This window comes from Seriola aureovittata, chromosome 3 (genome assembly GCF_021018895.1).
Source record: "Seriola aureovittata isolate HTS-2021-v1 ecotype China chromosome 3, ASM2101889v1, whole genome shotgun sequence".
In the NCBI taxonomy this organism is placed as follows: Eukaryota; Metazoa; Chordata; class Actinopteri; order Carangiformes; family Carangidae; genus Seriola; species Seriola aureovittata.
The window spans coordinates 3,546,279-3,572,421 of NC_079366.1; the positions used below are offsets into that span (position 1 = coordinate 3,546,279).

The following is a 26,143-nucleotide window of genomic DNA, read 5'->3' on the forward strand; positions in this document are numbered from 1 at the left end:
AAAGCTATTAGAAAAACATCAATGAATTCTTCTGTGGAAAACAAGTGTCTCTGTGATGAAAAAACTAAAATGAAGCATCACCAGCATCTGCTCTCCGACTAAAACACAGCGGTGGCAAAGCTTTAGTTACTTCAGCTCTGCCGGTAAATCTGATTCATGACAACACTGAACCAAAAGGAAAGCTACTTTTTCCACGGACAGGAAGCCAAGGCTCACTCTGTGTCATCGTTTAGTCTGTCGTACCTCTTGGAATAAATCGGACGTAAAATGTGATGTATGAACAGAATGGTGTTGTTCAAGCTTTAAGTTGGAAACATGCAGGGCTGTAGCCAGGATGTTAAAAGTACTGGAGGTCATGATGCTTTAAAAATGTATCTAGATGTGTTATTTATTGTTTCTACAAATATAAAGAAAATGTGTCAATTTGATCACTTTTTTTTATTTCTACGTTATTTTTTGCCTTAATTCCGATAGAGATTCAGAGAGGGACATGAAAGTCAGGGACAAGGAGAGAGAGGATGATATGGAGCAAAGGGCCACGGGTGGGACTCGAACCCTGGCCGCTGCAGTTAGGATTACGCCTTCATGGTAAATAAAGTGAACAAAAACAGCCTCGCAGGTGGTGCAGGATTTTTCATATTCTTATGCTCAACTATTTTGCATTTTTTCAAGTCAATTCAATTTTGAAATTCAAAGGTTGCTATATCGTGATGGCTGCATTTGTTTTTGGTGCATAGGTTTGGATGCAGCACCTGAAGTGTCAGTTTTTGTGAGTCTCTTGGAAGAGTCTTGACAAGAGTATTCACTGGAGAGTTTTACAAAAATGTACATCAGTACAACAGAGTTTTAGCCCACATTGAGGAAAAATCTGACATTTCCAGAATAAAGTCATAATATTACAAGAAAAAACTCAAAATATTGTGAGAATAAAATCGTAATTTAATGAGAAAAAAGTAATAATATTTTATGAAAAGTGAGAGAGAAAAAAAACAACACCATTTTTAGGAATATTACAAGCAATAATACGAGTGAAAGGATACTCGGTGGCAGTCTGAGCTGCTTCTGGCAGCTGTTGTTTGTCTAACACTAGAACAGACTCAGTTTCTTGCACAATCTTCTCAATGTCCTGACGCCGATTATGACGTGATGCTCTCCTTATTTCTGAAGCCAATGCTATTATTACTTCACAGGATGCTCCATGTTCCTCATTTTAAAGCGTCTGATATTTCCCCTCTAAAGCGACATGAAAACCTAAAATAAATACTTTATTCTCATAATATTGTGACTTTATTCTTGAAATTTCAGATTTTTTTCCACTCAATGTGAGCAATTGGCTGTTTATTGTCGGTGTGAGTATTTGTGCAGTTTCATTTTCATTTGTCTTCATCTATTTTGAGCAATGTAAATCAGCCTCATTCACTTCAGTCATGGCATTTAACCTGTATTTGCTGAATTTGATTACCAAGCTTGTGCTTGAAAAATCTCTCAAAGCTAATAATTATATATTAATTACCTTTCAACCACCGCGCACACGCACACACACACACATACACACATTATAGTCTACAACATTAAACCATTTTAAGTGATCATATAAAGTGAATACGTAAGTGTTTCAAATTCCCTCTGTCTCTTTGCTTTGATGCTAAATGTGGAACGGCAGATAAATTCTTCATGAATTGTTTGAGATTTGGTTGATGTCATTTTCGCACAAGCCAATCGCTTCTCTTTCGACTGCTTAGTGAATAAGTGAGTCGCTTTTACAAAGCTCATCTGTGATTATTGTGTTGCGTAACAGGTTTCCCAAACAATACAAAAGCAGTGATGGTATCATGTGGTCATGTGTGTCTTATCCCAAAACATGGGTCAATTTTTCGTTAGATTCCAACCTTATTTTTAAATGTGGATGTGTGCCACAGAGTCCTCTATCCATTAAATATTTAAGGCCAATTGCTCTCCCCAAGAAATACAGCCGTTGCAGGCTTCATGAATATAAATTAAACTTTGAATTCATCTTGAGAATTTTCTCAAAGAGGGCTGATGCCACAAGGATTCTTTACCGCACCCTTCTTTTATCACATTGCTGTGCTACCCACCTCCCTTCCTCCGTCACCCCCTCCCCTTTCCATCAGACAATTCCCCTCTTAATGAAAGAAATAGGCCTCAATTCCTCAACTCATCACACAGTAATATGACAACTGGGCCCGGACAACACCCCTGGGGACGCACACTTACCTTGAGCTGTTGCAATAGCAGGAAAACACTATTGCTAACGCCCCAGAGCCTGCAGTTAATATCAACGGACCATATTCTGCCTTAGAAACATGTGAGGCAGTTTTCCTTGTGACCGGGCAGCCTGGCAGGCCTGGCTCTGAACACAGCGCCTTTCACTCACTAACAGGGTCTCTGGTGAGATTCGCTTCTGCGTCTAGCTCAGAAACTCTTACATTGTCTGGGCAATTTATAGCCATTTGACTCTATTAAACTTTTCAGAGTGTTTAAAACCAGGCTACTTTCCCAGAAAGCACAGTATTCTAACTTCAGCATTTCTGCCTCAGGGTTTGGTTAAACTATATGTTGTGAATGTTTTATAGACAGAACAAAACACCTTTACTCTCAGTTCCCTGCAGGTCTCCAGTAACCAACACATTGGCTTTTATCTTATGTATTCTTAAACTTACAAAAATAAATATTTTTTGATATCAACACTGAATAAAAAGACTTTCTGTTAATGTGTGTCAGTCATAACAAGAATTTTAATTGGGACGTCCAGTTTATCTTTGATGCATTCAAGCAGTGATTTAACAGGTCTATAGGGGACAGGGATAGGTAAAACTATGTTATCGGCTTATAATAACATATGCTATGTTTCCAAAAGATGTGACCTAGATGTAAGAATGTACAAAAGAAACAACAATGGGCCCATTACTGAGCCCTGAGGGATGCCACATATGATGTCAACTTTTCCATACCTAAAATTCCCAACGGACACAGGACATTTGTTTTCCTTTAAATAGGATACAAATGAGGTAAGTACGACTGCCAAAGTTTTCTTTAGGATAATATGAAGACATTTTTTCCTTTACCTTCTGAGCAAATCCCTACATTTGAAGAAAAAGGTTTAAAGCTGTGAAATCAGTGGTCAGAGATTTCCTCCTGTGTGATGTGGTATATTCATTCACATGTTGTTCATCATGTTGCTAGTCAGCGTTAGAAACTGCTGCTCTCTCTCCCTCTGCTTCTCCATCCCTCCTGCTCGGTGTGTGTCACATGTTCATGTTGTATCCCCAAAATGAACTGCCAAAGACACGTCCATCTACATTTTTGCAACTTAATCAATTAATGAAATAACAAAATACCCACAGATCAACACAAGTACACATTTTCTTTAGGCCCACACACAGCGTGTTTTTTGCGGTTCTCTTAAAGGGATAGTGTTTTCTTGATTTTGAATGATTTTCCTTTCTCCACAGTAAGTGGCCATACAGGTAAGTAATATTACTGAATATTTTTTACTCTTTTGGCAAATTAATTTAACTGGACACACTGATATTTAGAGCAGTGTATTAGGGCCATTGTAGGCCACAACAAAAAGGAAAAGAAAAGAAAACAATGGAGCCGGGCGATGGGGTTAATATTCCAAGAAAAAAGATCACAGATTTATGAGAAAAAAACTCGGATCAAGCTAATCACACCGCAGACTTTCCGTGAATTATGCCTGCAGCGGATGACCTAATCAGATAGCCTGCATTCTAATCAGTCTTATCAATAATAATGATAATGATGATTATGAATAGTAATAATAATGGTTCTGCTATAATTGCTGCTGTTATTATTAGTAACATTATTAAACCTATAAGTATCACTAGTCCGACAGTGCTTGAATATAACAGTATATACAGCTGTTCCTGGTCTCTCTCTCTCTCTCTCCTCTCCTCCATATCTCTCAAGGTGGGAACTGCAGGGTTTTTCTCTGTAATGTTATAAGATCTGGACCTTACTCTGTAATTTGCCTCGAGATAATGTATATTATGATTTGGTGCCACATAAATAGAATCGAATTGAATTAAATTGAAATGAGACGATGACCCTCAGCTCTACAGCTAAGAATAGCGGTGCATTCACCAGATATACAGCCACATTTTTCCCTATGGAGTTGGTGGAGACGAAATCAGAGCTAAAAGGAGATTAACATGGTGATTAATGGACTTACATTCAGTACATGCCCCAAAACATAAATCTGCATTAATGCTAACGTATCTTCTGGATGTGAAAGTGGGCAATTGTAGTTAATTTGCTTGCAAAATCAACTGTAGAGTCTGTCAAATTGTTTTTTCTGTTCCCCAGTGGCCAAAAATCAATGAAATCAAATCCAGCTTTAGGTAAAATAGGTTGAATAAGTTGAGTGCCTTAAGAAAACTAGTATCTATCTAGTCCAGTGACGGACTTGTGTTAATTGTGTTCTCACCTCATCCAGATGCACCAGAAAGGTGACGTTGCTGCCCAGGTTGGCAGTGAGTTTGCCGTCTTTGGTGGTCAGTAAGAGTCCTTTAGGAGCTCTGTTGGGGCACTGCTGCTTTCTTGCCGTGTACATTTCTTTCACTCCTTTAGTGCAGTTGTTCAACACGACCTTGCGATACCTTTGAAAAGACACATGAGGTTGAATTTAGTGCTTCGAGCATGTATGGTTGATAAACAGTTGAGCTCAGCAGAGTGATGCGTTGGTACAAGCTGTTGTGTCTGAACAGCCTCACTGTGCACAAACAGACTAGAAGACTAGAAGACACCTGACAATACAAGCCGTGTCAGAGATTGAGACAACTTGCCGAGGTTAATCAGAGTGGTAGTGAAAAAAAAAAAACTCCCACTATGAAGCTTTGCAAGGTGTCTGTCCCTGGGGAGCCCCCACAACAGACACAGAAGACACATCTTGTTGACACAAGAAAGAAAAATTGATTCTAATGGAAAGTAAATTACTGCACCCCAGACACAAAAAAGTATTTTGTTCTTGAGAAGTTATTATCACTAATGTCTAAATCGAACCAGGTGTACTGCAGTGGGAGTCATTTTAACTTTATGGATGTGGTAGTAAATTTTTTATACTGAAACAAGTTCAGTTCAGTAAAGTGATGACAAAGTAAAAAGAAAGTAGGGATTCTCTGATCTGTTGGTTCATCACATACAAAGGTTGGGAAATAGGTGAAACAACTAAATACATTGTTAGTTAAACAGTGTCTCTGATGAGAGATAGTTCATGGCCACCTGACCTCTGTATACCCAGTTCATGCCAGCAGTCAAAGTAGTTCTCTCCTTCTCCTTTGTTTTGTTTTTTTAACAGCAATTGGCAACCAGCATAGTAGGTGCATTAATGCCACTGACGCAGTACTCAGGTGAGTAGTGAGGTTGTGTATCTTTTAAAATAAGAAGTAACACAATCTTCCCCTGAGAAATAAAAATATTGTGATATATTTCTAATATTTTACTGATGTATTTTTCTACTACTACTGCTTGTTCTATTAATATTTGTGTTTTGATGATGATAATGTCTCTATGATTTGTCACCAGCTGGTTCCTGATTGTTGTTTAATAGGGGTCACACCCTAATGTGTCTCAGAAATGCTGAAGAAGGTAAAGATGTGAGACTTTGTTTGTTTCTAATCGCTGCCATGCACATTAAAAGTGATTTATATTTATTTGTGAGTGCTGACAGCTTTTTTTTGACAGTTTGTGACTTTTTTTTGTTGGCACTCAGTTGCAATACTTTTTTTTATACTGGGTTGAGCATGCCAGATCTTTTGTGATAGCCAGCTGCAGCCTCAGCCAGGAGATTGTCTTATTGACAATTATCAGTAGTTCAGCTGTCCAGTTGTTCTCTTCTATGATTTCTGATAATATTGAATAACAGGAAGTAAGGTGATTCTCAAGGTAATTCTATATTTAAACATTCTTTAATTTGTATTTGTATACAATTGTATGCATTGCCAATGGTCTGATTCCCAGATGTGTGTGTGTGGTCTCCTACCAGGCCACAGCCCCTCCAGCAATGGTCCAAAGTGCCAAGAGGGGTCCTGAAAAATCTGATCTAAACTTTCCATTTGAATTCCTTCCAAATGGGGTTATTTAATGTCCCTCTCTGGTTCCCAGTTTTTATCTGAAATTATGGTGTTCCCGTTTTCCCTTGGCGTCCAAACTCTTGTCCAGTAGTTATTCTTGTAATATCTTATGTATATATGTGTGATATATTTTTCTTTTTAATAGTGCCTTTAATTATCAACATGAAAGGTTCAATAATGGATGGTGAAATATGTAGTCTGTCCCATTCTTTATGTTCCTGTAAGTAATGTCTGAGCTATAGCTGTATCAAACCACTCATGGGCTGGTGACGATGTGTTTATGCTAAAGCTGCAAAAAAGGACATCAGTTCTCATCCCTAAAATGACTGACCCAACATGATTAATCCTGTTTCTTTCCATTTTTTTTAAACCCTGCTTGTAATTTGGATGGGACAAAGTCAGTGTTATGTACAATCCACATTGAGTCTTAACTTTTTTACAGTGTTTTTACTCATCATTACTCATTTTATTTACTCTCTAGGTGTCTTGAATCATGAATGTGTCTAAAGGCACATTTGAGCTTTATCTTGAGATATCCATGCAACATTGATAAGAGTTGGGCTGCTCAATAGTATTTTTTCAGGTTAGTTGAATCTAGGCCTCTGTTTCCTTTAGAGCATAGAATATTTTACATTTAATTCTGGGCCTTTTGTTTTGCCACATAAATTTAGATTATAAGATTATTAGCCATTTTTAAATTGTAGTAAATGTAGAAATGGGGACCTCTAGGGGTGAGGATAGGAACCTAAAGGGAAGCCTTGGACATATGTTAATTTGTATCGTTTCTACTCGCCCCATGGTAGGTTTATATTCCTTGATATCTGAACCCTTGGTTAGACCAGTGCAATGATGTACAATAGAAGCCAAAGGTTTAAAGTTTCAAATGTTTTTTACTTCATACTTCTATCTGCTTCAGAGGCTGAGAAATAGCCTCTAACTAGCAGTGATACTGGCTTGCTGTATCAAATAGCTTGTTGCTCCTCTCTCACCCTGAGCCTTGTCTAACTGGTTAGCAGCCTAGCAGGTTGAAGTAAGTGTCTGAATTTTCTAAAGCACTCTTTGTGTTGTTTTCATCCAGGTAACTGCTGTAATCTGCGTCAATATATCTCCCCTCACTCAGGTCATTAGCTACTGTCCAAACTGCCACTTTAAAAACAAACTAAATACATTTCCCATAATGGATTCGCCTTCCTGACCCTAATTTCAGAGAATCACAATGCATTTCATCAGTCACATGTCTTTAAAATGGCAAACTCGTACTATACTACGCGAGTACATCACACCCGGTCTTAAAGGGACAAACACGCGTATGTGCATCCTGCTTCTTGCTGCATAGAATGACATTCAGTTTTGTGATTCTAATCATATTAAATCCCTGATTAAATCTTATCTGTATTTGTTCTGAAACCCAGCTTGAGCATCCAAATCACATCTGCAAAACAGATACATTTGTGCAAAAAAAAAAAAAGGCACATGAATGAACAGTATATAACATTATACAGTCTAAATACAAACAGTCCTTACCCTGTGCTGTTGAGGTAGTTTTGGCCCTGGCTGCAGCTTCTTGACACAGAGGAGGGATTGAACCAGAAGGCAGGCCGGCAGTTCCCGTCCCCACGCCGCTCATATCCATAATCACTATCAGACAGCAAAGCACATCCACACAGCCCCTGATCAATATCAGCATGTGAAAAGGGACATATTGTCACACAATGTGTCCCACATCCCTTTCTTATCTATCTCTTTATAACTGGAGACCAGGGGCCTGTCTGGCGCATCATTATTATGTATTGATTAAGGCCACTGTTAACAAATGCGCCACAACAGTGTGTAGGTGTGTGTGTGTGTAAAAACGCATACCGGGAGGGGGGGGGGGGGGGTGTCACCATACACAAGGATGACTAACTCTCACTTGCCCGCTAGTAATTCCAATCAGAACATGATTTACATCTAACAAAGCAAGGTAAGCAAACGTCCATTCTGATGATGGTCATGACATTGATTTATCAATTACCTACCAAGCCAGAACAAATAAACAAAACTAACCAGCCTGTGGCTGACCAGTCCATTTTGATTCTGTGATTACAACAGTGTGAACTATTCATTAACGAGCAGTCAAGACAGATCAGTTGCAGAGGTGCATGAGGCCAACAAGGTAAAAGGTCAGTGTGGAGTTCTTTTTGGGACAAAACAGCCGAGCCCATATCATAAGAGTGAGATTACAGTATGTACAGCAATTCTAAAGCTGGGTGTGTACACAGAATTAGGATCATGGCTCAACCGTGTCGTGACATTATTATCACATTATCTCAGAAATTTAATTATGAGACCATAATCGCATTAATTCAGAAAAACAGACAAACATTTTTTTTTTTGTCAAGTGAATACATCATGCCTCTGTAGCTGCAGGCCTTATATATTCTAAAAAAAAGTTCAAATAATTTATATTTCCACCATGTTTGGTTCAGCATCTCTTGTAATCATTCTGACTTTTTGGTTATACAGGATCCAGGATTATAACTATAATGAAATGGGTTGAAGAACAGTAAACTTTTTATTTTAGATGATATTATTTTTGAGCCTAAAATGGGGGTGTGTATCAGGTTAAATTCATGCTAAAATCACTTCACTTCTATCATAAAATGCTAATAAAATCGTTCTGCTAAACTATCACACCACAAAGGAATTTGTTTTCACAGTAGCCTAAATGAATGAAACCAAACATGCAAATGCACCATAGTTTGTTTAAACCTCACCAAACAGGTTCGAGTCTGAAAGTTTCCTGATTTCCTAATTTAGATCAGAAAATGTGTAATCAAAAGTATGGAGGTTCATTTTCCAGCCTTAATCTTTGGTGCATCAGTTTCCTGCTCTGTATATACAATATAATGATAAAAATTCTATTCTTTGCAAGCAAGTCTCTGCCATGCACAGCTCAGCCATTTCATATCCATCTAATAAGTATGCACTCGAGCTGATCATGTGGCAGACAGACGCTTCACACCTCAAATTAAGTTAAAGGATTTGAGCTTCTTTCTGCATTGGTGGTTTTTAAAATCCTCATTTTAGAATTTTAAGCATGCGCCAAATAAGTCCCTGCGGAGACGAAGTGAGATAGACAGTCAGAAATCAGAAAGACTGAGAAACAGACAGAAAATAGGACAAACTTTACACTAGTTCAATGGGAACCAATTAGCACTCACTCTCTGACCTTCTACAAACACTATTAACATAACTGCTGTATGTTGGGATGGCTTTCTTCTGTTCCTTGTCATACAAGATAAAAATACAACCATTTAGGATTTGCATACAAATTGAAACTATTTACACCCCTCCACACCGTCTCAACAGAATTACAAACACAGCGAGCTGGCAGACAGACGCTACGGAGACAGACATTATGAGTAAATTGTGTAAAACGACCCCAAACTTATCAGATTATTGGAAAACACACATGCAAATGGAGTAAAATTAACGAGACACATGAATAGCATATGTAATGGATTCCACTTAAATGGCTGAAAATTGGCCTCCGAGATGAAGAGTGGAAATAGTATTTGTATAGAACTCATCTCTGCATGCTTGAGTGGTTGCATTGTTAATTCACTGATCACAGAAGATGGCACAACCCACTTACTGCTAAGGAATAAATCGCCCACTTTACATACTATTTTCTCTCTTGCTCAGTTTTTCTTTTAGGTAGTGACCAACTCTGACATAAGCTTGGAATTGTGTCTGTGTTGCTGTAACACAAAACTAGATAATAATAATAATAATAATAATTATTATTATTATTATTATTATTAATAATAAGAAAAACATCTATATTTTTCTACAAGAAAAGTACTTTGAGCACTGTAGTGCTAGAAGTAAAAGTACTGTAGTACCAACAGCACATATTCACATAGCTAATTTTCTTCGGAATACATCCGTATGCGCTCAGTGGCTTTAGTTACTACTAGTTATTAGAAAACCATTAATATTAGAAAGTGTATGATAGAACAGTGTTTCTCAAACCTTCTCAGACCAAGGACAAACATTTTACACTTCCCCAAACATCCCTAAAACCTTTAGGGCCAACCACTTCACTCGTACTGTGGCGGGATGTGTGGAAGAATATCACTCGGAAAGTTTTAATTATCCACAACCACTGTGCCACACACACTGCACAGCAACAGGTGGTGCAACAGGATGACATTACTAATAAAACTTAACACTGTCTTAACACTTGCATGTTGTGTCCGTTATGTCGAACGTTTCATCTGATTTTCTTTTAATTGATGGTCAGTGTGTTGGATGGTCAAGAGGCTGCTGATGCCTGCTGCAAGCTAACCGTTAGCTTCATCCACTTTTCCTTTCAAACTTCATGCTGATCATTTTTTGACTTTAATCGTAAAAGATAATGTGTAAAACGTAGTAGCTACGCGAGTAGACAGCTTTGCAAAATTGCCGGTTACGTCGCTGTAAGTCCAACAACACTGTAAAACAGTCAATTTATAGGAGTTGATTTATTATAACAAAATATATACACTTGCTATAGGCTTTGTGGTCACTCACAGACAGTTTGGGAAACACTGAATATAAAACATGACATTTTAACAAAATTTACTGGCAGACCACTCTCTGAAAAAGGCTGGTCTAAAACAAAAGTCTCATAGCTCAAAACATTAGTGTTATTTTCTAATCCTGCTTTGTGGCAATCCAGCCGATACAGATACAGGGTTGAAGTAATGTGATTGAGTTGTTTCTAGCTAAAGCAAGTAGGTTAGTTCAACCCTTAAGAGCATATTTGAGTGGACTGAAGAGGATGTTTAATGGTAGCTGGATGGATTCACTCTAAAGAAACAAGTGGCTAATGAGGGGAAGCTGTTTTCAAGACTTAAGAGCTTTTTTTTTTTTTTTTTTTTTTTTAAATACTTTTGATTGGGCGTAGCATTCATACTGTTCCAAACATTCAGACTTGGCATCCGCCCAGTGCAAAATAATCAAAGTATTAACACAATAAAACAACACACAGCCTTTGAAAGCAGCGCTTCAACATGTGTGACAGTGTTAAAGAACAAACATTGCTGTTAATGAAGTGCTTTTGCAGACAATGGAGAAAAACATAATCTCCCCTGACGATAATGAAGAAGGGAGCCATTGTACAAAGACAAACTCCATCTTACCATTCAAAATCATGAGCTCGGCAAATACAGGACTCAGCTGAGAGGATTCTGGAGTAATCTTTTCCCAGCATGCAGTAGTTTCCAGGCCTGCGCTTCATGTAAATCTGTTTTTGTCCCATCACACATGGCTCACCCTGTGGTCACAATGAGCACCATAATTACTGTCAGTGATACCTCTTTTTATAGCATGAACTTTAACACAATCAGTTTTACACACACACACACACACACGTTTTACCTGGTTGTGTAGGTGCCAGGTCTGATAGTCCTCCTCTGTGCATTTCCTGCTGAAGATGGACTTGTAGTCGATCTTGATGAGCTGCCATTCAGAACGGTGGCTGAAGTGTCCAAAAAAGCTGCAGAGGCAAATGACAAACTTAAAAAAACACAATTACTTTAAATAATGGGCTGTATGACCTCACAAAATAATGTGAGACGATTAAAGAAGAATTGTGGTTTATTGCAACCAACCCCAAGCTAATCAATGTTTTTTTTACAATATGTGGTACATTGTTCCAATTTATGATTTTTCATTTTATAAATGCCCTGTGTAATGTCCATCCATACTTTTAAAGTTGGGCTCTCCGGTGATAACCATTTACCAGCCACTAACATTATAGCCATTAAATATTTATCTCTTTTGGACCATTCTTGTGGTACATATCCAAAATATATAGTCTTCATTTCTAGAGGGATTTCACATTTAAATGACAGGGCAGTCCCAGAAAACACAGTGGTGGTTTGCGTTTTGATTTCTGAGCAGGTGAATAAAATGCCTTATCATGTTCTTCCAGCCAAACTCCCTCAATTTCTGGTACACTTCCATTGGTACTTGCATATTGTTGTCCATTCTTCCTCAGATATAACGATCCCCTCTTTCTTCTCCCATTTTGTCTTAATGTATGAAGTGGAATGTGTTTTAAGATTTGACAGACCTTTATATGTGGATGAAATGATTCCTTTACCAGTATCTGAACTGTATGCTTTTCTAAACAGTGCCATCAGACATATACATGGTTTGGTTGCATTTTTCACCTTCATATCAACATAATGTTGCATTTTCGGATATCGATAAAAGTCTTCCTTATCTAATAGGTGTTTCTCTTTAAGCGTTTCAGAACTGAGCAGTGTGCTTTCTTTAATTGTAATGTATAGAGCTGTTATTCCTTTAGCTGTCCAGTCCTTAAATCTAGTATCCAAACTATTTGGTGTAAAGTCTGAGTCATATGCACACCAGTTAAGAACTACAATATCTCCCTACTTTTCTATTTCTGTTAACAACATCGTACTTTTCAAATGAACTGCTGAGATCTGGCAACAAAAATGAACATGAAATACAAGAAAGGACTAGACAGATGATCAGGTTGGAAACAAGCCATGTGATTTTTTCCTACTTTATTTCTTATTACATTTTCCCCCTGTCTTCTTATATTGATGTTTAATTTCCATTTGACTTGTTGTTCCCACATCTCAGCAATAGCTCTCTTTCCTATCAAAAACTACAAAAATAAGACATTAGTTGTAATGAACTGGAATTATTCTTTAAAGGCCTTTTACTGTGAATGATGGATCCTACATGAACACGTGTTCAAACTGTGTCTGTTTTTCTTTTTCTTTTTTCACTGGTTTGAGGAAGGTTGTGGCAGTCGGGGGTGGTTTGGTCCCCCTCAAGGAAATCTCATCAAACCACACCCACACAATCCTGATGAAGCCTGTGAGCTTAGGTTTTGCTAGAACTCACAGTGACTGATTTTTTTTGCGTACCAAGCCGTGGCTATTTAATCATATACAGAGATATTTAAGATTTGAAGCCATGGTTTTAGGGGCTTTAAGATTGAACAACAGTGACTTTCCTGTGATCAAACCCATTTGTCAAGTGATCTAATATCCACAAAGGTCTGACTAACAGCCTACATGACCTGCCTCTCAGAAATGTGGCGTAATAAAGACTAACTACCAGAAAGCTTTGAACAGACGTCTTCTAAAAGTCCTTTATCCATCAAGCCTGCTGAGGGAAAAATAACTCAGGGGACCGAACAAAGTAGTGAAAATACCACTCACCTTTCACTCGGCCCACGACACCCCCCTACAAGGACAAAAACCCTTTTAACATGTCATTTGTCTCTTTTTGGATTTTTTTCTGGACTCACGTCATGATTTGGTTCTCGGCCCCGGCCTCCACCAAGACTCCGTCCACGAAAAGCGGCACAGAGGAGAAGCTGTGTTGGTTCCACTGCCTCCCCTCATCAAAGCTGACCCTGTGCATGTGTGTCACAATGTATTCTCATCACAAACCCAGCAATAGCAATGGCACAGAAACAGACGCTGTGTATTAGAGCCTGGTCATAGGGGAGGATTTAGGTGGGGATCAGAATGACTGGCTTGTCTCAACAGACGAGTCTCTGAGTCTCTGTGCAATTAGCTACTGTAGCTTTGGGTAAATATCAAATGTCTGAGCATTAAAAGGGGTATTTAAAAGACGGTCTGCCTGGTTATCAAAGCACAGATGCACAAAACTGCTTTCAGAGCACATGAAGAGAGTTAATGTTTTGGTGTCAAAATGGAAAAAAAAAGCAACGTCACAGGTCCTGGGTAAAGTCTACGCCAGGGTGAAAAAAACAAGACCAGAATAGAACTGTTTCATGTTTGTCTACAAAACTGCAGAGGGAGAAGGAGACAGCAAAAAAAAATTGGACAGCTTTCATCATCGAGGCCTAGGCTCTATTTATTCTGACAGCTTATCAACATCGGTGCTGATGTGAGAACAACTAGGAGTACCTGAGTGTGACATGGGTTGAAACACTGCTGAGGCCTGTGCTTGGAAGAAAGAAAAATCCCCCCATGCTGCCTCTAAAACCCCCACTGTCTTCATTTAGCTAAAAGCATTTGCAACAGAAAAAGCGTTGACATGAACCTATTATGAGATTCAGGCTGGGGAAGTGTTTAACTTAACAGTGGCTGAGAAAGCAATACTGTTTCATAGCTGCTGTACAGTGGCTACGGAGATACACAAGCTTCTTTCTATCTGCCAATTTTTTTTCACCTCCTCTACCATCGTTCTTAAATTGGTTGGGAGACAAAAACCCAGCAGGCTACACTTCACTGGCTCTAAAACTAATTTCAAAATTGTTGCAAAAGCGACTGGAGAACAGATCTGGTCTCACTTGGATTAGCCTGCACTGAGGCAAAGCGCAGGCACGCGGTTTGGCAAGAGGGAAGCAACATGTTAATGAAAACACCAAAGGGGGGGGGGGGGGGGGGGGGGCTCAGACTGCTGGCTGTTAATGATAAGTGGCTTCAAAAAAAATCTCTCAAATTATATTGCCTGTGACTTTTTTTTTCTTTTCCAAGAGCCACAGTCAAAGTGCATCACTAACTGGATCGAGTGTCACATGCACGATATACCTGCTCTTTTTTTTTTTTTTGGACCATAAGTGTTAAATTAATTAAGAATAGCTGCAGGAAATTGGAGAGGCAATTTAAGACGGAAAAAAGTTCTCTAAATGGACGTACCACAAGTGTCTGGTTGGCACAGATGGCTGTTTCACAGCGACGAGGGCCCCTCCTTTATCCAGAAACCACACGTTGTGCTCCTCTTCAAAAATCTGAAGAGACATATGCGGAAATTCATCCTTATAGTATTGACAAAAGGGACAGCGAACATTTTTGTTTCATAAAATGTGCTAGCAGCGGATGTCATTACATCTGGGAAAATTAACAGTTGCTGCCGAGAAATGGGAAGCCTCCTTTTACTCATTTCTGTCTGAAATCAAGGACCCGCTGTTTCAAAAAATGACTATGAATTTTTGATTTGTAAATCTGCTACTGTCATGACAGGCTTTTTCCATCACAGACATTTCCCAGGTAACAAATAACTTTAACGATGGCTCTATTATATTTCCGTGTCCCAGTAAGCCATTCCAAGTGCCAGTGAGCCCGAATGTGTAATAGCAGGAACCTGAAAATGGAGCAACTGAATGAAATTCATCCATTATTAATTTTATTTACACCTGTGCTTTTTCTACTGTGATGCGCCAAAAATGTCACATGAATTTAAGGCCTATTGTGAATGTGCCTTGCTGAATTGGAAGGAGAGTGGGTGGTTTGTTTTACAAGACACCTCAATCCAATACATTTGGAAATCCAGTAGCTTTCATGTCAACATTTCACACTGTTGTTCGGGGCCTGTCACTTGGCTTGATCTGAACGTGAATGTTGGTGTGAAGCTCACCTGTCTCCAGCTATTGCCAGCATCAGATGATATGAACATGCCAACGTTGTTGTAAGACAGCTCTGCTCCAATATTTCCTGCAGTGGGAACGCCAACAGAATATGTGACACAGCGAAAAAAAACAAAACAAAAAAAAAAAAACACAGTAAGATCACACAGATGAAGTGCCATATGTGTTTTAAATACATGCTGCGTAATCACACCACGTCAAGTGATTAATTTATTGGCTAGACTCCCAGATCGGCTTGGTGTGTAAACACATGTGAATAATACAAAAAAGACGCGGGGTTAATTCCTATGCATGCCTGCATTATTCAGGCAACATAATGTGGAGGAGGGTGGGCGCTTCCTTGGTTCTGGCAGTTTTATAGTTTTACAATGCCTCCAAAGCTTTTTCCTGCGAGTGTGTAGCTTCTTCTGCCGATCTGCTCCACTATCTTGGCCACGGCTCAGTAAATAGGCATGTGTTTGATCTGGATGGTGTTTGTCATGTTGGGGAGATGATCTCTGCACCAGCTGACGTCTTAAAAGGCGCAGTGGGCAAAGTGAATCGCAGTGCCAAAGCAAAGGCTTGGCCAGCACTACACACACACACACACACACACACACACACACACACACACACACACACACACACACACACACACACAACACACACACACACACACACACACACACACACACCACACACACACACACACACACACACACACACACACACACACACACACACACTCAAAAGACACACTGCAAGCACGGCAGCGGAGATGTATGTTTATTCAGCATTCTCACACACCAAAGACAAAACAGACAGATCCAAAGACAAACACACACTCATGCGTGAACGCTCACACACACAAGCCAAAGGCAGACTTTTTTTTTTCGCTGACACGGCCACTGCTGCTAACACGTTTATTTTTTCTGAACTCGTCTCTCTTTCTTTACCTCAACTGTTTCAAACGCTCTCTCAGGCACAACGACACTGCACAACACAAACCGACACCGCGCACATGCACGATTGGCTGAGTTACTTGTCATCAAAACAAGTGGACAAAGTGATCCACAACCTGTTTACTGTGGAAGATGTGAAGATCCTGTGGTGCACCCAGTGTAGCTTAAAGAATCTTTGACCCAGACGCTTTAATGAGAGTATATAAGATGACTCGGAGGATCACGTCGCAGCGCTGCACACTGAATATTTTCATGATTTGAAATGTAATTTTTATTTGGAGGGAAAAAGCTGAGGCTAGAAAATGTATATTTACAAATTGCTGTGGCGGGCTAGAAATGTGTTTCTATTTATCAATGCTCTGTGGTTTTACTCTTTTGTCTCACCTGTGGCAACTATGATCCCTGGTGCAGAGTTCTTGGTGGTTATTGTTCCTGACAAGTAAGGGTTCTCTGACATTTGCAGTTGGAGATGAAGTGAACAGAAAGGCTGGAAAAGACAAATAAACAACTGAACTGAATGCTGATTTGAAGAAAATAAATAAGTTAAAATACATTCACCCAGAAAGAGTTGACATGAAAACCATGACCCACACAAATATTTTTGGAAGAGTAAACATGAGTTTGAGTGTTGGATAAATTACATTAGCTGTGTCCCAATTCAGGGGCTGCATCCTTTGGAGGTTGCATTTGAAGAGCGATTGCGTCTCAGCAGCGCAACTATGCTGTCCCATTTTGAAGCCACTGTTGTCAAGGTTGCTAGGCGACAGGAGCTGGTTCAGCCTTCGTGGTCTATGATGGCTACAAAGGGCCACACCAATTGGGACACAGCTATTGTATTACATTCTGGGAATGCCGGGGGGTTCCCCAAGGAGGAGCTGGAGAATGTCGCTGGGGAGAGGGATGTCTAGACTACCTCGCTTGACCTGCCGCCACCACGACCTGAGCCCAGACTAAGCTGTTGGAAATGAATGGATGGAGGGATGGAATATTCATTATAAATATAATATAAATGCATTCTGACAGTGCATCAGCTTTTTTAATTAACAGTTTAATAGCAGAGGAAAGGGAGTGTGGATACTTCATTTGAAATGATAGGGTCAGAACAAAATTGTTGAACAAAAAAAAACAAAAAAAAATTCCCAATTAGTCTCCCAAACAGAGCTAACTGTGCTTTCATAAGTTTTGCTAATTGCATTTAATCTGTCATTAATACAAAGAGCGATGGAATTTGCATTTACGTATGAAGCCAAGTCTCCGGGGCATGCACACAACAGAAGACAATTACATTTGTTCACAGAGCAGAAAAAAAAATGTGTCTGCTTTCATCTTTGCAGCAGACAGCATGTCACTGGTGTAAGGACATCAAGGGCAGTGGGACTGAACAGGGTAATCAAAAGGAATCTACAGCAGTAATTAAAATGTCACATGAATGCGCAATCACAGGGAACCTGTAAGCCACAGTACACGGCCCCAAAATCACCTCTTAAACAGCATGGAGTCCTCTTAATGTCTCAAACATGATTCTTCCTAGCAGTTGGCCTGTTAGCTTTAGTTGCAGGGAGGCTGTCTAATGAGGAAGGAGGTGCCGTCAACACATGCAGTAAATCTGGATCTGCAGTGCCTCAAGCACAACTTGCATTTCCCTAAGCATGCCATTAAAAAACAACACCTATATTATACACTAATATTAGTATTTCACCGTATGACCAAAACAGTATTTTACAGTATTTTATTTAATTTGATCATTGATTTAATTTAATTTGACATGCAGCAATTATCATAGCATTTTCTGATTTAAAGGGGTTGGATTAGTGCATTAGCTATTCAGTAGTTCTTTCTATTAAGACACAATTTATGAAAAGGGTTTACATGTTGTTATCAATGGCTTAATTAAAGACAACTTATAGCAACGTTTGGGTTGACATGTTGTCAGAAACCTCTCTGGTTTGTGCATCTCCTTGTCAAGCATAACACTTCGTTAGCAACGGTAAAAAGTCATTCCCAAAATGAAAAAAAAAAAAATCAGCATAAATGTTGGTGATTTTTTAATAAATGGATTTTGTTTCTAAAGCAGATCCTCTTCAGTTCCCGATGAACTTAAGACCTAACGATTAGTGAAAGAGTTGTTGGTTCAACCTCCAACTCCGGGAAATTTAAAGAGCAGTACTCAACACCACTGAGGGGCCCTTGAGCATGGCTCTTAACCCCCAACTGCTCCAGGAATGTTGCTTGATGGTCAGCAGGTCAATTTATGGTTGTAGTGGGCAGCGTACAGTTAAGAATGCATAAACCTGTGTAAGTGTGTAAGGGGTTTCACCAGTGACAGTGCTGCCAATGATCAGTCAGGGCTGTAAGCAGTAGTCAGGTATGTGTGCATGTCATTTTAGCTAACATCACAAGATTTGCAGTTGTTAATGAGTAAACCTGTATATAGTTACATGCAAAAGTTTCCACTACATTCATTCAGTTGTGGTACCATGACAACCCCTTGTGCACAATAACAAAGTCTTATTTATCTCATTGTATTGGAACATTGTCACAGCAGGAGAACAGTCACTTTCTCTGCAGCTTCACTAATCATTTGTTGCAATCAATTCCATCATAACAATTCATTCTAAACTCTCATTTTTGATTTTTACACTCCATACATGAGCACACAATCTTTCAAGCTGTAGTAAATATGAAGTGTCTTACCAGTATGCAGTGGATGTCGTTTCCGTCCAGGTCAGTAGCAGGGGCCTGCAGGAGCCTCCAGTCCCGGCCCTTGTTGTAGGTGATGTAGGTCTTCACTTGGTTGTCTTGCCTTTTGTTAGCGATTAACATGCCTTTAATTCCGGCCACCTGATGAACATAGACACATAACAGATTGAATCTCAGCGTTACCCTCTTAATGCAAATCAGTAGGAGTATTTTATATCTATCTAATGCTCCCATAACAGTTCAGTTCTCATTTGCAGATGAGGAATCATACCCAGCGCTCTAATCAGAAAGGGCATTTTGTGTATTGAGGCAACAATTTTCACAGCACCAGTTAAATGCAAATGGTGTGCTTATCCTTTCTTGCTGTGTGTGACAGTCTGGCAGACACCATAAACAGAGTCAGCTGCATTTTGTTACACAGTGTTCAGTGCTATTTGTCAGTAGAGACCATCGTGCGATGGTATCGTAGCAGCCATGACGCCCGTCGGCATGTTGACGTTCCAACTCAGTAATCATGGGTTGGACCACACCCAGATTCATTTTGATCTCAACTGCACACCTGTATAGTTTCATAACTGTGCAGTTGTGATACCATCACAGTGACAATATCTGTCCACAGACAGAGAGACATAAAAACACCTGCCAAAATACTCAAAAGTGCATCTGTGGTAGTTCCTGCTACAGTAGATGAAGATGTCTCCAGGAGCACATTTTGCCATGATGAATGACGCACACATGCACACACATGCACACACACATGCACACACACACACACACACACACACACACACACACACACACACACACACACATACACACACAGACACACAGACAAGGTGAAAACAATACCAGCCACGCTGTCGTGGCAGGTAATGACATTACCTTGACTTCATGAAAGAAGCCTCCATATAAAACGGTGACGTACGTCCCCATATGACTGCTGCCGAAGTTCTGCCGATTCTGAGTTTATTTATAAACCATCCTGTCAGTGGTGCTTAACCGACCAAACCGATTAATTGGTCGCTCTATACTATAAATGTAATCTACCCCATGTAATATTGGGTTCGATTCCGTTGCTTGTAGATAGTTTCAAAATTACCTTTCTGAAAGATTTCAGTGTGTCAAATCTGGAAATATCCAATCACATTTTTTACCAGTAACAAAAGGTGTCCCACAAGAATCAGTTCTGGGCCCAGTCTTATTTACAATGATGATGTTGTCTCTTTTCTAACTGAATGTATGACAGTACTTTGTATTGTTTTGCTGACTCTTGAAGGGATATGTTATGTTTACTACTGTATGCTTTGTATGATTAAAAAGGCAAGTCAGCCTTAAACTGATGATTATGATTGTTTATGAACATTGTGACATGTGAACATTAAACATTGTGACCCTGATTGCCATTTGAGATTGCAGAATGACGTACAGGGACAGACAAGAGTAGTAGACAGTACAAGTATGACATGTTTTAGATAACAGGTTCAGGTCAGAGTGGTGTGAGGAGAGAAGAGGCGGAGTGACCCTGTGACAAGAAAGTACTGCATGCTGCTTAGACAGGCGAGAGGAGAGCAGGGTGGTCCAGAGCTCTGTAAGCAATCTCAAACTTATATGCTTGACTATACTTTTAATAAATTAGACGTGTTGAACTTTATCTGTTGTCCTGCATACTTCATCAAACGAATGCGCGAGTCCTGTTTGGTTATATATGGATCTGGACTCAACACTCTGCACATCTTGCTGTTGAGAATCTACAACATTATTTTAATGCTACTCAAGATGCACTTATAAACTTAAAGCTGGTACCAATTTCTTTTTTTACTAGAGCAAGAGATATTGATTTTAATAGTCTACACCTATCTACACTAAATGGTAGCAGTATTGAAAGAGTTACAGAGTATAAATATCTTGGAGTTTGGCTTGATGAATCATTTACATTTAAACATCATATTCAAAATCTCATCATCAAACTGGGGCAAAAACTCGTTTATCATTCTGCCCTCAGATTTTTTTTTTATTGGAGATCCCTATGACACTCACCACTGCATTCTGGTCCTCTCTGGCGCAGAGACATGATAAACACCTGTACCCTTTCATCCATGAAGTCAATATTGGACATTCATCCCCCAATCTAACATCTATGCTGGACTGGACCATAGGACCCTACCTAACTTGCTGTAGTAGCTCTCTCATGCTTCAAGTCCTGCGGGTTTACTCTAAACTTGGAAACCTTTACCTGAAATCTGATATATTTCTATGTGATCACTCAGAATACAGTCAGCCAATCAGAAGAGAAGCTCTGAGCCCCTGTAAAATATGGGACCTTTAATCTCATCTACACACCTGTAAAGTGACCATGGTGACAATATCTATCCACAGACATATAGACATCTCACAATTACTCAAAACAGCCTCTGTGGTAGTTCCAGAAATCTCTCCACACACACACACACACACACACACACACACACACACACACACACACACACACACACACACACAGTCTCACAAGGTGTAAACAATACTGTACAAGCCACAACGTCGCAGCTGGTAAAGACATTACCTTGTTTACATAAAACAAGCCTCCATGTAAAAGGCATTGTCTGTCCTCATGTGACTGGTAGAGGCAGCACAGCCATCATCAAAAGTTCTGCCGATTCTGAGTTTATTTATACCATCCTATCAGCCAAACTGATTAACTGGCAGATCTCTGATATACACGGCCCTCATTTTAATCATCTGAGATCAGTACAATACACATCAGTGCCCATGTTCATGGTAATAAAGGAAAATGTCAGCTAGTGTAATGGTGTGTTACTGATGTGATTTTTGAAATCAGAAAAACTACCATGGTGAAAACTCACATCAACATGGTTAGGGTTAGAGGAAACATCAGGGAGACTCGGCCACATGTCTGAGCCTCTTCAACTACAGACCTGTAAAGTTTCATGGTTGTATCTTGTACAGTATCATGGTGGCAAAATCTACCCACAGACAAAAAACAATGATGCATTTACTCCAAACAGCCTGTATGGTAGTTCCTGCTATGATAGATGTCTCCAGGACCATATTTCGCCATGATGGCAGATACAGACTCACAAGGTGAAAACAATAATGTACCAGCCACGCCGTCACAGCTGGTCATTATATCCTTACATGTTTCAGCAATCCAGACAGGACAAAATGATGACTGACTGTTGAGAAGTGACACCTTATCTGTTTTCACACAGTCAGAGTGACTCTCCCAAAAACACACACATACACACAGTTACACTCGTATGGACACACACTCTTCCAAATTCCTCCCTGCAAGTTGTCTCTCAGGGATTAGACACATCCTTCAACCAAACCAAAGCATGATACAAGGACAGTCTCTCCAAATGGTTGCCATAGTGAGAGGCTGCAGTTGGATGTGTGTCCCTCCCTGAAGGGGCACGTCTGTATAAGTGGCACTAATAGGCAGCACATTTGACAGTGTCATAGAAACATGGTGCTCAGGATGGATGCAACTAACGAGGGTCCTCTCGTCTCTATCCAACCTGACCTGTCATTCACTGCAGTAATTATTTATTGCCTCCACCTCCTCAACATGTACGGACGTGCAAACACACACACACACACACCTGCATGCAAACAAGGAGAACCACTCGTCCCCACTAGCATACATTTCACTCAATCCATCCTTCACACCACCGACACTCTACTGTCTTAATGACAAAGTGAACGATGCAGATGCAGGTCTCTATCCTACAGAACAGATTACTCTTAGCAGAACAGCATTAAAGGGAGTCAGCAACATTTTAGGGAACTCACTTTGTGCCTCAGTGCAACAACGATTTAAAGCAGTTCTGTTATTTGTTGCGAATGAGCAGTAATAGAAAGGAGAATAAAACATGATGATTGTGCTGCAGTGTGTGAGCAAAGACAATGAACACCCAGCTGGTTTTAATGATCCCTGCTGCCATCGGTGGAGCATGAGTCATAACTCTGACCAAGTTGTGAACAGTGCAAAATGTTTTAAAGATCCTCTCCAATGAAATTTAAGTTTTTAACCTTGTTAACATGCTCATGTGTTTTTTTTTTTTAATATAACACGAGACATATCGTGAGCAAAATAAGCAGTCAACACTATGACTAGTATTTTCTCCTTGGAACTGCACTGAACCAATGACAGTCTCAAAAAATCTTCCTGTATTCTAGTCACCGATTTTAGTCACCAACAAACTCCTCACTCCACTAACTATCTAGATACTCTCTGCTCTTTCACCTGTCAACCTAGCTCAAGCAGCAGTGGTGGGTGGGGCATAGCCTGATCCAGAATTATTCAATGAGCGAGTAAAAATAGATGAGCTTCCAGCCCGAGTTTTCCATTTTAAAAATTATGTTAAACAAAATATTAATAATAGAGTATGTTTACATAGCTTCAAACATGTCTGGAGAGGACTTTTTTTGTCACACAGCCTGTTTTGAGGGAGAAGACACAGCTCGGACATCTGAACCTCTGTAAATGCATTCGCCCCAAAAGACATCTCTATTTGCTGATACTGAATTCAGCACTGGACTCTGTTGACTTAGTCTAGTTATCATACAATAGGGAATTCTTAAATAAAACATAAGGAGGCTGATTTTATTGGTCAGCATTTACTGCAAATGGAAACTCTGTGCATGACCCTCTTTTTGCTTTTTAGACAAATCCAAATATAACCCACATGTCCACATATAGGAAAAATAAATGCAACCACTGCATTTTATATAGCGTGCCACAACATCGATGCAAATTCCATTTACAGTATCTGTGAAGCCGTGCTCCCAAAACAAATCCCTGTACATTTAAATAAAACTTCAATTAATTATTATTTCCACTATCAACTGATTGTTTAATTCTTGTCTGGAATAAATGTTTGCGTTGCTTGGTTTCATCTTCACACAGTTGTGCGGGATTAGACTAATAGTCTCTACTGACAACAATCCACTTCGTGTCTCCAATCAGTCGGAGCTGTTTATAGTGAGGCAACAAAGAGATAAATAAGTTATGATACTGTCAATCCAAAACAATCAGTGATAACTGTCAGGAAGCCACCTGCTAAACCACCCCTCAGACTGAAGTGAAGTGCAGTGGGTGATGTATAGCCCCGATGTAAACAGAAAATTTGTTTGCACAACAAAGGCTCATGATTACAGAAACTGCCCTTATCCAATGTGATTGTCAATAAATTAATCCTTCTCATTTAGAGGATAATTGTCCAATTTTCTGTACGGAAATAGCATTATCAATTTTAGGAGCAAGAATGCAAAGAGAACAAAGGCCTTCTGAGAAGATACATAACTTCAAAGCGGAAGAACAAAACAACTTCCACATACTTTGCTGATTCGCCTCGGGCTGACCGGAGCCGAGCCTTGTCTTTGGAACATTACGTCTGTGAAGTGCAGTTTGTTAGGGTCTAATAGCAATAAATGCGATGAGTTCCACAGCATATATCTTTTGATGTGTATTGGGTGTGATCTATCAGAGACAGCAGTGTATCATCTGGCTCTTGTTTAGGTTCAGATCAAGAACAGAGCTGTGACCGTGTGACAAATACAATTAAAACGCCTTATCATCTCATGCCGTGTGTGGAAATGCTTTAACTACTGCTGCATGGTAATGGGAGCTGCACACACTCAGACCTACACACACACACACACACACACACACACACACACACACACACACACACACGACATACTGTGCAAGAGAAGTAATGGCATTGTTAATTACCACACCACTGCCACTGCTGCTGGCCAATATCTCACTTCCCTCACTCTCTCAGTCACACCTGCCAGTACAGGAGTGATAAACTGGGTTCACCAGGGAGTGGAGGAGGAGGGAATTCTACTTTCCTGCTGAATGCTAATGCAAACACATGCGATATCTAACCAGTAAGCTACCAAGGTCATCATTATATATATATGTTAACTATAAATCAGACTATATGAAAGGATTAGAGGGGCGTCGAATCCATAGAGAATGGTCACCAGTCTGCTGTTCCCCTAAGCACTACAGAGCATTTTAGCCTATGTTCACATTACTACGTTTTAGTTCCAAGACGTATCTCTTTTGCTACGTTTTCGCCTGGCGTCCACACTACTCCAGAGTTTCAAGTCTTTTTGACTTTTGGAAACGCTGCTGGCCCCCTTTTAAATTCCAAAAGTCTGGGGTTGTGTTGTTGTCTGGACGGACAAAAAAAGATATCTTTGGAAACTATGACGTAGACAGCAATGGTCGCTCCCTGATTGGGTCTGACCAGCCTCGACTACCAGTGGTGAAAGCTAAATGATAAACAAATTACATGCATTACTGACATTGTTGTCTGTGCTAGCAGCTGTTCTTCAGTTAAATTCTGCATTTTAACGCTATAACTGTTTTTAAGTTTCCTTGTTTGTAGTATTTAGTGCTAATAATCAACTGCAGAGTAGACACTCTGCTTCCTGTTTACACCGGCTTGTGCATGCTCAGTGTACTTGAATGGTCATGTAAATCCGTGTTTTCAGGTGTGTTTATATGGACGGAGATCGTTTCTGATACGGAGCTAAAACGGTCGTCTGGATGGAGATTTTTTATAAACGGCATTTTAAAACGAAAACATATTAGTGTGCACATAGCCTTAGTATCTTTCAGCTCATTGTTTTGGTTTGAGGACATGCAACAGCAGTGGTTTGGTTTTCATCAACTACATTTTTAGCATTAAAGCTCTGTTAAACCATCTGTTAAATCCACACAGCACCAAACAACCAACAGACAAAGTCAGTGACTGGCTGGTAAACACAGCCGAGCATTTAGTGGCTAAAGACCAGATATTTTTTTTCTCAGGAAATGTGAAATAGTTGGTGCAGGCCAAAACAGAGTTAAAAACATATCTCTGTTAAAAAGCCACAACCTATCCAAGTATTGTTGCTGGGCATGTCCACCCCTTTATGGCCACAATTTGTCATCTTGGCTTGTC

The 26,143-nt window shown here is 39.7% G+C and overlaps 1 protein-coding gene across 2 annotated transcripts in view; it reads right to left on the reverse strand.

Annotated features, from left to right (window-relative positions):
- The window catches only part of sorcs3a (sortilin related VPS10 domain containing receptor 3a), a 233,433-nt gene that overhangs the window by 37,324 nt on the left and 169,966 nt on the right, over window positions 1-26,143 (reverse strand). For both annotated transcript variants that reach the window (XM_056371766.1, XM_056371767.1), the window contains 9 exons: window positions 19,158-19,304; window positions 16,848-16,950; window positions 15,513-15,589; window positions 14,795-14,886; window positions 13,432-13,539; window positions 11,520-11,637; window positions 11,282-11,415; window positions 7,638-7,751; window positions 4,469-4,640 (listed from right to left, as the gene is read on the reverse strand). In XM_056371766.1, the coding sequence (XP_056227741.1) occupies window positions 4,469-4,640; window positions 7,638-7,751; window positions 11,282-11,415; window positions 11,520-11,637; window positions 13,432-13,539; window positions 14,795-14,886; window positions 15,513-15,589; window positions 16,848-16,950; window positions 19,158-19,304 (1,065 nt within the window). The remainder of the gene's footprint in view (window positions 1-4,468; window positions 4,641-7,637; window positions 7,752-11,281; window positions 11,416-11,519; window positions 11,638-13,431; window positions 13,540-14,794; window positions 14,887-15,512; window positions 15,590-16,847; window positions 16,951-19,157; window positions 19,305-26,143) is intronic.